We start from the raw sequence: 12089 nt of genomic DNA on the forward strand, positions 1-12089 counted from the left end.
ATATATTTAGGATCAGTCTCCCTCAACGGCCGCGACACGTGGCGTGCGAGTCAGTCTCGTTCTAGACGTGCAGGGCGTAGGTTGTCGAGTTCTCGGTCTTCGCGTACGCCGCGATCGTCGTGTAATGCCCAATTCTAGAATATCAGCGACTCCTGAGTGGATCGCGAGGAAGTCGCCATCATCGTTCGATGAGGCCCTCCGATAATTAGTCTTTATAAAAGCAGTGATGCGTCTGTTTTATTCGTGCGCGACATATATTGTCATTAAAGTATAAAATCTGTTAAAGTGGATACAGAATTGCACAAGTCGGAATTCAAACGTGACAAAATATACAGATAAAGATATAAATAAATAACAATAAAAAGTGCAATATATATAAATGATAAATCCAATTAATTTCCGCGTATACGTTTTACATTATATCTCATTGTCAGCTCTATGTAAGTCTTATTATAAGCTTGTACAAAATTTTTTACTTGAGAGAACTTCTAAAAAATATAATTGACATTCTTCTCTTTAAATTATTACTATAAATTAATCTAATTAAAAAAAATTATAATATATATAATACATATATTAATATAAATATTATATGTATACATATATGTAAAATATTAATAAACCATAAAATATGTTAAAGTGAACGCAGAATTGCACAAGTCGGAATTGAAACGTGACAAAAAATAAAATAAAATATAAATATAAATAAATAAATGTGTGTGATAAATCCAATTATACTTTTCGTGTATACGTTTTACATTATATCTATCGTACAAATCTATCATAATTTCGCTGTTATTTTTCCCTCCCTGTTATCCGCGAAAGAATTCCGATCCCGGTTGTTATTAGCGATAGAAGAAGGGCCGGAGAGATGCAAAAGAATAGTTGGCGGTCGCTTGATAGCGGCGGCAACGGATACTTAAACGTCTACGAAGGAGGGGCTCCGTCATCGCACAGGATACAAGAGGGAGGGTATATATATCTCTCCCAGATATATATAAACAGACCTGAAGAGGCACCTGAGAGGAAGGAGAAGGAAGGGTTCGGATGTGGAAATTGCGTGGAAGATGCCCAGGGAGGATGCAAGACAGGTACCCTTCTTCCCTAACTCTTATTCTCATCCCCCCAAAAAAGGAGCAAACCAGGCCAGGAGATGAGGCCTCGCACAAAGGATTTTACTATCTTTTTCTCTCCTCAAACTTAAATATAACGGCCAGTCAAATACAATTGTGGAATCGTGACAAGTCGGGACACCTTGTATATCTGGATGATGTCGAAAGTGAAAGTATCGGAAGAGTAAAGTATACGATAGTTTGGTATTAGTGACATATTAGCCCGGTATATATACAGTGTCCTAAAAATCTTTCTTCTTTTAAGAAGGAACATGCAGGGTGTCCCTGTCACGTGATTCGCGAATTTCGAGATATTCTCTGTGCTTTATAATTTCTTTAAAAATAAATTTTAAAAATTCGGATAATGTAGCACAGAAAAAAATTAGCTACAATAGCTAAATTTTTGCTATCCTTATATTACATATAAAATTTAGTTATCACATTAAAATTTTAGCTACACAGATTTTTTTCCTTAGAATTTACCCTGAAAATCATGATACTCGTGCGACAATATGAAAGAATTTCTCTGATTAATATATTTTTACCACAATAAAAATATTAATATCTACTACAATAAAAAATAAAATAAATTCGATTAATTTTACTACATATTAATATTTTTTATTGTGGTAATTATTAATCAAAGAAACTTATAAAATTCTTCCAATATATCATATTGTCCTAAGATTATATATGATTTTTATTTTAAGATAAAATTCTCTTTGTGCGTGTATGGTAGCTAATATTTTTTAAATAAAATTCTTAAACTATAACTATAAAAAAATATTAGTTACCATAGTCGAAATTTAGGCACGATAATTAAATTTGTACGATAGAAACAGCTATGAAAGCTTTTTTTCCATGAAAGAATATAATTTCATTGCAGTTTTTATTTCTATTTTTAATATTTCTGATACATAAATTCTTCTTAAATAAAAAAATGTAAATATACACTTGCAGTCTTTTTACGTCAAATCTTCAAATGTTTCACGTACGAAAACACGTTTTCGCTCCGTTATTCAAGAATCCGATTTAAGATGTAAGCTATCGAAAATTGGGGTATCGATATTCCTATCGTTTCGCGAAATGTCAAACGGCGTAAATCGGGATAAAAATCGTCGAGAAGAGAAGATTGAAGATTGGCATTTATAAGTTCCCCTTATAGACAGACGTTCATTGTTCACATCGCGATCTTAGTTAGCAAATTATTAGGATGTTTTTAGTTATTTGGGGTAATGTCCTGACCGGGTCACCGGTCGGTGGGTTTAATACCGTGCTGAAACTACGTCAGAGATGCCAATGACGTCACACTATCGCCTTTTAATTTCCAGAATTGCAGCGCGTGCGCCGTTCTTGGCTCAATCGTTGAGCTTGACCGTAGATCGATTCGAGAATTAGGTAACATTTATAATAAACAGAGAGAATTATACGTCAACACACACATTTGAATAACTAAAGTAGGGTTTTGTCCGTGTTCTTTAATTTAAAATTCATGAGAGAAATTTCTAGCAATCTAATCTATGTACATTAGCGGTGTAAATCGGGATAAAAATCGTCGAGAAGTATGAAAAAATAGGTATTTCCATCCATAAATAACTATAAAATAATTCCATCATAAATAAAGCAATCAACTAATATCGAATTATTATGGTATTTTTTAATATAATTAAATGTACAAATATATTATTAATCAAATCTCGCGCAATGAGATAAAAATTGATTATAAAATCCTTTTTACGTTTTTATTCTTAAATGAATAAAATATTAAAAATTTTAAAAAACGAAATTTTTACTTTTAGTATACCTACAGGATTTCTATGTCGTTTTTATCGATTATATTATCGGTCAATAATTAATACACTGTCCGATTGAATCTTGTCGGGCGCCGTGAAAGTTCGCACGGCGAATGATAAAATTGTAACTAATTGTAAGACAAATAGTGAAATTCGTGAGAGACTCACCCTGCATTTTCAGCGGCAGCAATGGACATGTGCCTCCTCTCATCGAGGGTGGGCGCGGCGTCGAATTGCCGAGGGAGATCCGTGGTAATGAATTGAGAGTCACGCTTGCACGCGAGAGATGTTCCCTCTCTCGTTTTCTTCTAGCGTTGACACCACTACCCTCGTGCACCAACAGAACTTTTCACCACCAACACCACTGTCGATGTCACCACTGAGCGACGAGATTGTTGACCATCACTCGCGGTCAACGCGTATCACAGAAATCAACACCTCTCGTCGCGATGAAAATAAAAAAATTATAATAAAAAAAAAAGGCCAACGTTAAGAGAAAAAAAGCGAGGTTCGCACCTTACTTTGTAAGCGCACAAACAAACCCTCGTGTCCCAAAAGTGTCTTGAGAAGTACCTCGGAGCTGCGAGGTTGTATACGGACGAGTGGATATCGTTCTCGCGATTAATTGCCGATTAGCCGACAGAGCTCAACGGTGACATCCGGTGATGAGTCGGAAGCTGCATCATCCTTCCACCGATGGTTCTCAACCGTCTTCTTCCCGAGCTCGACGACATTCGATATAGCCCGTACCACTGCCGACCACGCCGTCTCGTTTTTTTCTCTTCTCTCTCTTTCTTTCTTCCAGTCCGAAGGATACAGCAGACGGGCAGGTGCAGAGACGAGAAACGTAGCCTTGCACGAATCGGCTGCGAGATCACGGCAGAAATTTCGAGCGGCCTCAGCTCAAGAGAGAGCGATGGCGTGATCGACGATGGACGTGATCTCTCTATCGAGACGTGTACACGTCGTCAGGGTGGGTCCGTAGCACGAGCGAGATGGGAGTGTCTCTTCCCCGAAGAGAGCCTGGCCTCCCTCGATTATTCTCTTCCTTTCATCGGACTATTTCCGACGTTTTTTCGATGCTTTCTCTCTCCTAGAAAAGTTTTCGCGGAGTCGTTTTTTATAGCTTCAAGCTCTTCCTGCGCGACGAAAGCTTCTCTGGATCTAGTCGACAAAGTTTCTTGGTCCGTCACGTAGAAGAATCTTCCTGTTGATCCTTCCGTAGTTTCCTTTTTTTTTTCAAGTCCACCAAGTTCAATGGTTTATCACGTCAGGTAGGTCGTGAGCTTGATAAGCTGAGGTTGATCCTGGAAAACGATAACAATAAAGAGTGAGTGAATGAGTGAGAGTGACAATTGTCGGTGTGAGCGTTGAGAAAGGGAGAGAAAAAAGAAAAGAGTATTATGCTATAAAACATGTCCACGTAACACACGTTAATGGGCAGGACAAGTAAGAAAGATTGCGCGCCGCGCGTTACGTCAAATGCGTTACACGTTACGTAAATGCTTTGACGCATTTGCATTCGTTGACGAGCTCGTAATGCGCGCGTCGTCGTTCTACCTCATTTGTGAGATAATGGGTGGAATTATTAACGAATAAATGATTATCGATACCTCTTTGTTCGAGTGATATACAAGAGAAACAACTGATTATCGAATTGAATAGTAGATTCAACATTTCTTTTTTTTTCACGTATAAATATGCATCATTTTTATAAAAGCTTATTGCTATACATTGTTTTTTTTTTTCATATCAATTGTTTAATTTAAATATTGTTTTTATTTATTATTTTTCGGTTACTACCATTTATTTATTTCGTAATAGAAATAAAATATATTTAATTAAATATTTTATCGTTTGCTTTTATCATTACATAAATAAAATAATTCAATTTAAAAAAACTGTTACGTATGATAAGAGTTATAAATATAAATATATATATATATACATACATATATATATAGTACGTAAGAAATTAATTTTGTATTCTTTGATACATTATTACATTCTTTTTCATAAAACAACATATAAAAACAGACATGAGAAGATAAAAATAAAATATATTTAATCAAATGGTTTGTTTCTATATCATTATATAAATAAGATGATTATTTAAAAATTGTCGTGAGTAATGAAAATTATAAGTGTAGTACGTAAAAAATTAATGTTATACCTTTACGTTGATATATTTTTTTCACAGCAACGTAGAAAAAATATATGAAAAAAACAAAAACGTGAAACAAAATAACTTAAACATTATCATCATTTTACTAGAACAATGTTACCATTGTAATACCTTACGAGGTGATGCAACTCGCAATATAGTCGCAGTATTGTATTGGTAAAACCGTTTTAATTATTGCATATTTCTGGAAATTATATGACTCAAACGCGCAATATTAAAGAAAAATATAAGCTACACTTTACTTATTAAATAAAATAAAAACAAATATGAATTCTACGTGATTCCACCATAAAATCGTCAAAATATTAAGTAATGATGAGAAGTAAATGTTTACACTTTCCATAGTATATATATCAATCGAGAACTTGATGCTAAATAGTAGATGCAAGGGCTATTTTTTTAACCGACCCATCGTTTTCTCTGAAAACGCTAGATGTGCGTCATATATTTCTACTCCGACGAGCAACAAGCAAAAATTGCGCTTTCCGTAAAATCGCGAGAATTCGCTCGCTGCGTTTTTCCTTATTTTTTTTTCGGCGAGACGGGGAGCGAGCGGGAAGGTTAAACGCATCCGCAACTAATGACAGGTTTCGAAATTGCCAACCCAACAACTGTCGCTGTTCCCGTAGAGTCGTAGCCCGCGATATAACCACGCGCATCACATGGCGTCGCGCTCGGCGAAGAGGCGCTGCCATTAATACAATAGCCCCGGGTGCGTGCATGCGCGGCGCATGTCCACACGGCCCATTCTCCCGCTTCCGAAACATATGTAGACCGTGGGCGCGTTTAGGAAAACTCGGGAGATCGATATCGTCGTCGGCTGGTCGGCCGTCGCGTCGTCGTCGACGTCGCTCTCAGTCCGTCCGCGAATTTGCGCGATTTACGTATTAAAATTCCGACGAATATCTCTGCTGTCCCGAATCAAGATTTATTCATTTAAAAAATAACTATGACAAAAATAGAGTACATATTTTGACACTATTATAGACTGTTTTATTTTTTTACACGCGGAGAGAATTTTTTTTCTTAGAATTTTAGCCTGAAAATATCATGAGAGAATTTTATAAGTTTCTCTAATTAATATTTACCACAATAAAAAATATTAATACGTACATAGTAAAATTAATCAAACATATATCTTATTGTGATAAATATTAATCAGAGAAATTCTTCCAATATTATATATTGTCCCACGATTACCCTGATTTTCAGGGTAAATTTTAAGAGAAAATTCTCTCTGCGTGCAATGTATAGTAAGAAATATATAATAAAATACAGTTTATATAATAATAAAATAAAAATAGAATACATTTTTAGCTAATTGTCTGCGATAATACGGATTCATCTAATAATAGTCTATTAAATTTTTTTTGAAGTTACAACAAAAAAAGCGAAACTATAATAAAATAGAGGCTTGATTTAAAAATTACATTGGCCAATAATTGACTAAACAGTTGAAAAGAAAGATTTAATCTTTTTATAGAACTTTAACTCACTTTTATTCGTTCGAATTCAAATTAAATTTATTTTCTCATTTCATAATTAGTTGAAAATTTTTACAGTTCGTTGATTTGAAATAAATGTACTTAAATGTAGATAAAACAGATAAAAGTTCTTTTTTATTTGATTAAAACAAATTTCAGGAATTAAAAGAAAATCATATTTAAAATTTTTATCAAATAATAAAATTTCAAAAGTCTCACTAAATAAAACTAAATTAAATCTACTTTGCCGTTAAATCAAGTTCTTTTTCTATACGTCAAAATTTAGGCCAAGGATTTCGGAATATTCTTTTGAAGGAATTAAAATATATATCCTTTTAAAAAGACATTATCCCATTTAAGATTCGAGTAAATATTTTAAAACGTCTATTATGGAACATAAAACATTTTTCATTTGCTATATATTAAAGTGAGTCATCGTTCAACGAGCCGTCGCAAAAGTGTGATTGCGAAAATCACGGACACACACGGTCACAGAGCGTGAATTTAGAGGCCGCGGCGAAGCGATTGGCCCGTGTTTTTTCGGCTTCGCGCGTACTTGAACACGCCTTGTCATTCGTCGAATTTACGCCTCAAATGCGCCGAACATAATTAATTCGGATACCGCGAATCGCGTTGCATTGCGTTAAAAGGAGCGTTACGTCGTTCAATCATCACTTTCAGGTCTTCTCTAAAATAAACGTAACGCTCGCTTTTAGGATACTTACGTCAGCGCAAAACGCGGCTTAATTGCTATTTTCTATTGTTTTATCCGAACAAAACAGTTTCCATCAAAATAATAATTGCATCAAAAAATATCCGGAAATACATTACATATATATTATTTGTAATTTCAATGCAAAAATGAAAAATGTTTTGTGTACCATAATAGATATTTTAAAATATTTACGCGAATATTAAATAACATGTTTTTTTTTCAATATATTTTAATCTTTGAAAAGTGTTTCAAATATATATATAAAATATGTAAAATAATATGCATATAATAATGTCAGTTATTCTATTGTAAGATGTGAATGTTTTATTATCAAATAATTAGAAAAATGTAAAGATATTTTTATCAATATAAAATATTTTGTTAAATAAATATAAAAGAAATATTTGAGTTAAAAAATAAAAAGTTATTTCAATATCTCTTTAAATCGTAAAATTTCTAGATAAAAAATTATTTTGCAATGTTCACAATTTAAATTATAATTTTATGGAAAGTAAATCCAATATATAACAATAAGCAGTTGAGATATAAAATCCCTTGAAAACTGAAGTGTCAATTCGAAAAAAAAGGTCGATTAGAAATGATTCTAAAGAACAGAGCAGGAAACACAGCATGTGTGCATAATCCAGTCCCATCGACTTAGGACTTAGGTCATAACGTTTACGACACATCAGTTGTGAGGTTAGCACTTTGAAGTGTGAGGTCATTTAAATAACCCCTGTTGCTCCCGTGTTACGTAATTTAAAGGACCTTGGAAAATCTCTCGTAACTTTCTCGACTTGTCAAGCATTAAAATAGATAAAATATCCTGTGTGTGAATAAAGTTGTAATAATTTCTTATCACTATCATAGCCGCTTTTTTCGCAATTATCATTGATTCATAATTTATCAATATATATTTTACACACACATTATTAAATCAATTTAATTAATTAATTAATTAAATAAAGTATATATATATATATATATAATATTTGTACATGGAGAGTATTTTCTTAGAATTTACCCTGAAAATTGTGGTAATCGTAGGACAATATATGAAAAATGACAAATAATAAATATTGTACTATTTATTAATCGAATAAATTTTATATCTACCGTGGTGGATATTAATATTTTTCACTGTGCTAAATATTAATCAGAGAAACTTAAAAAATTCTCCCAATATTGTCCTCGATTACCATGCTTTTCAGGTTTAAATTCTCTTTGTGTATTATAAATTTATATTACATAGAATATTTTACATATCAATTATTTATATATATACATATATGTATATATGTGTATAGATAAAAAGTAAGGCTGATCACACACGATGTTGGTCTCCTTTCGAAAAAAATAAAAGGTTTTGCGTAACCGCGGTAGTTCTCAGGCGCTTTGTACGAGGAGTTCTCGAAACACACATCAGAATATCGGAGAGGCCTATAGAATTTCGTGACGCCGCGTATACACAATGCGAGTACATTGTAACTCCTTCCCCGAATAGAGGCGGCTTAGGCTACGCGATCGCGTGACATGCCCTTAGGACGACCGTGGTGGCTCTCTCGGGCTCATTAGACGGAGAAAAAGTTTAACGCAGAAATGAGGGAATTCACGGACCGAAATTAGAAGCGAGCACCGCGTTTCGTTCGTAGAATGTGCCACTGCCATTGTCCAATTTTTATCCTCCCATTATCGTGATTTGGCCCCTGAGGGCCCAAGAAGGTACGAAAAACAAATTTTTTTTAGGAAAGACAGAGAGAGAGGGATATATATATATATATATTTACTTCCTTTGAAATGTATTATATCGCACCATGAAGTAATCAATCTATATATCGCGGTTTTCGAGTTCAAAATAATTTCCTACCCGGAGCAAAATTTGCGGAATTTGCCCTAAAAGAAAACGTTCGAGTATATAGATTTACGGAGAGAATTTTTTGAGCGGAAAAAAAAGAGCGCGCAAAATCTCGCATATTTTAGGAAGGAAAAAAATCGTAACACGCGAAATAAAGGTTACTTCATACTGAAGATTACGTATATATGTTATGTATCGAGTACATGATTTACTGAAAATATTTATACGAATGAAAAATAATATTATATTTTCTCAAACGCGTATAACCTATCATCGAAAATATTTGCAAGATTCTTGAGCGATGACAGCTACATCAAATTTAGCATTTATACAACAAAATTTCAGATTACCTAAATAAACAAACTTCGTACTCTCTCTCTCTCTATTCTTTCCCCAAATATATACATTAGAGAACGTGACAAAATTCCTTCGGCAACAACATAGCACAATTCTCTCTCTCTCTCTCACTCGCTCCGAAGTATGTCACGCTAACCTTGAAAACAAACAACACTGGCTCTATAACCTTTCAATTCCTTCCCACTCGAGAAACCGAAACATTTCATCACTTTCGAAGGAAGAAATCCTTAATAGCACACATATCCCAAAAGGATATCCGAACATCCTCCGAACTTTGGGATATGCGTGCTGTCAAAAAAAAAAAAAAAAAAAAAGAAAAACGAATGAAAGAAGAAAAAAAGTCACGCACCTTTAACTCGTCTGTATATAATCCTCGGGGCGAATCCTCGCAGAATCCTGGAGTCCACGACGACGGACGACGCACAATCGAAAGCGCGATGGTTAGGTCGAAACACTGGTTCTCGAGAGCGGCGGCGCGCACAACGGAGCGCGACGAACTTGACTCTCAGCGGAGCAGCGGACCGTCCGACGACGGGCGAATAAAAACGGAACGCGGTAGAAGAAACCCGGCCGCTGCTTTCGCGCGGCGCCAAGCGCGATCCGGCGCGCCGCTGTCGGGCATTATTATTATTACAACAACTCGACGACGATGACGTCGTCGTCGGCGCGAGGGACCCGCACTCTAACGACCATTTTTCTTCCTTCGGAGAAGTCCTTCTATAACCTCGAAAAACGACGCGCGCGCGCACAGCTGCGAGAGGAATATCCGACAATTTCTCTCTCTCTTCTTCCTCCTCTTTCAGCCGCTCTCTTTCCGCAGAAAAACACAGCGGGGCGCCACGGGATACGCGAATAGACGGATATGTTGTCCGGTCTCCTTTTACACTCGCACGTGCGTTACACGCGGAAACTTGCCGTCGACGATGACGATGTTGTCGCCCTTAGCTTCCGGCGGCGACCTCGCCGCTCTTCTCATCCTCTTCGGCGACTATCCTCCTCGCGGACGCTGCTGCCGGACAACAGTACGCGTACTGTCAAGAAGTACGTCACGGCGGCGACGGAGCGTCCCGCGCGTCTCGTCTCCCGCCGCCGCCCCCTCCTCCACCCCCTTTTCACCGACGACTCGGCGAGAGCGCATATATATGTGTATGTGTTTTTTTTTTTCTCTTGTTTTTTTCCTATTTCTGTGTCTTTATCTTCTATTTCGCTCTCCTTCTTCACTCGAGACACCGCGTTGTTTCTCTTCTCCGTCTGTTCCTTTGACAGCGAGCACGAATATATGTTTGTACACACGGGACAGATAGGAGAATAATAACGCGCGACGACGGAATGGGAAAGCGCGCGCTGTCCGTGTTTGAATTTGCGCGCGCGCGCGTGTGTACTCGATTAGCGCGACCCGACGTGCGTGACGTCACACACAGCCGCGACGTTACATCGCCTCGCTCCCTCTTCTTCTTCTTCTCCTCCTCCTTCTCCTCTTCTTCGTCTCGCTCGAACTCGGATCTCGTTCTCCTTTCCCTCCTCCGTTCCTTCCTTCCGGCGATTGTCACTCGCGCGAGTGACGAAAAGCGACGAAAAGCGGCCTCGCAAAACCGGAACAAAACGGGCGTGGACGATCGCTGGCCGACTGGCTGGCCGTGATGGTCGACGCGAGATAGAGAAGGAGAGAGAGAGAACGGCTACGCTCGGATATCGCGGTCGCGCGATATATTTCGTGCTCGCCTCTCCTCGCTCGGAGTCGCTTCGTGTCGAACTTACAGAGGGACGTCGTCGACGACGAGGTAATATCCCGGTGCGACCGGCGGACGTGTACGCGGGGCAGGAAACGCGAGACCCGCACGCGGTTCCGCGACGCGCAAAACAATCCGCGGTTTAATCCACTCTCGTGAAACAACTGACGACTTCGCGTCGTACGACTGGCGCGGCGAGACGAGTAGGACTGGAGGCGCCGCGAGATGGCGCGCGCGCCGCTTGCTCTTGGGACCCCGAGCGCGCCCGAGCGCCGCCGGAGACGCCCGAGCCGCCACGAGCGCGACCGATTCAATATCAAGTGCACGACCCTCCGGGCTTCTTTCTTGTCTGTCTGTCGCGCGCGGATGGATGGACGGATGGATGGATGGATGGATGGATCGACCGTATGTAGGGTACTTTAATGAGTGTCGCGTGGTAACCAGATGAATTTTCAACGCGTTCGAATTTTCGTTTGGAAAATTGTTTCGGAAAAACGCCTGTTCTTTATTATGGGGAGAAATTGCTTTTTTATCGATCCGATGAGTTTTTTGTCGTTTCTTCTCCCTCTTCTTTTTTCTTGATATTTAAAAGCAATATTTATGTACAAGTTAAAAAATTATTCAATTTTTCATTTGGAAAATTGTATAGGATATCTATTCTTTTTTTTATATGGAGAAATTGATTTTTTTTATTAATCTGATGAGATTTTTTTATCATTTCTTCTCCCCCCCCCGCTTTCCTTGATACTTAAAATCAATATTTATGTACAAGTCGAAAAATAAACATTGTTTCTTTCCTCTTCGTAGAACATATTGATGGATAAATTTTCAACGTGTTCGGTTTTTCATTTGGAAAAT

General features: G+C 37.4%; 1 protein-coding gene across 2 annotated transcripts in view; it reads right to left on the reverse strand.

The window, feature by feature from the left end:
- The window catches only part of LOC114929945 (uncharacterized), a 133813-nt gene extending 122372 nt beyond the window's left edge, over positions 1-11441 (reverse strand). The window contains exons 1-2 of one of the 2 annotated variants that reach the window (XM_029301663.2): positions 9851-11441; positions 3074-4212 (exon numbers count right to left, since the gene is read on the reverse strand). In XM_029301663.2, coding sequence (XP_029157496.2) covers positions 3074-3102 — 29 coding nt within the window. In that variant the 5' untranslated portion in view covers positions 3103-4212; positions 9851-11441. Of the gene's footprint in view, positions 1-3073; positions 4213-9637; positions 9713-9850 lie in introns of those variants that run through there. The other variant, XM_085489618.1, reaches the window with a different exon arrangement.
- Between the last annotated feature and the right edge of the window lie 648 nt (positions 11442-12089).

This window comes from Nylanderia fulva, unplaced genomic scaffold (assembly GCF_048542155.1).
Source record: "Nylanderia fulva isolate GAGA-0341 unplaced genomic scaffold, ASM4854215v1 Scaffold9, whole genome shotgun sequence".
NCBI lineage: Eukaryota > Metazoa > Arthropoda > Insecta > Hymenoptera > Formicidae > Nylanderia > Nylanderia fulva.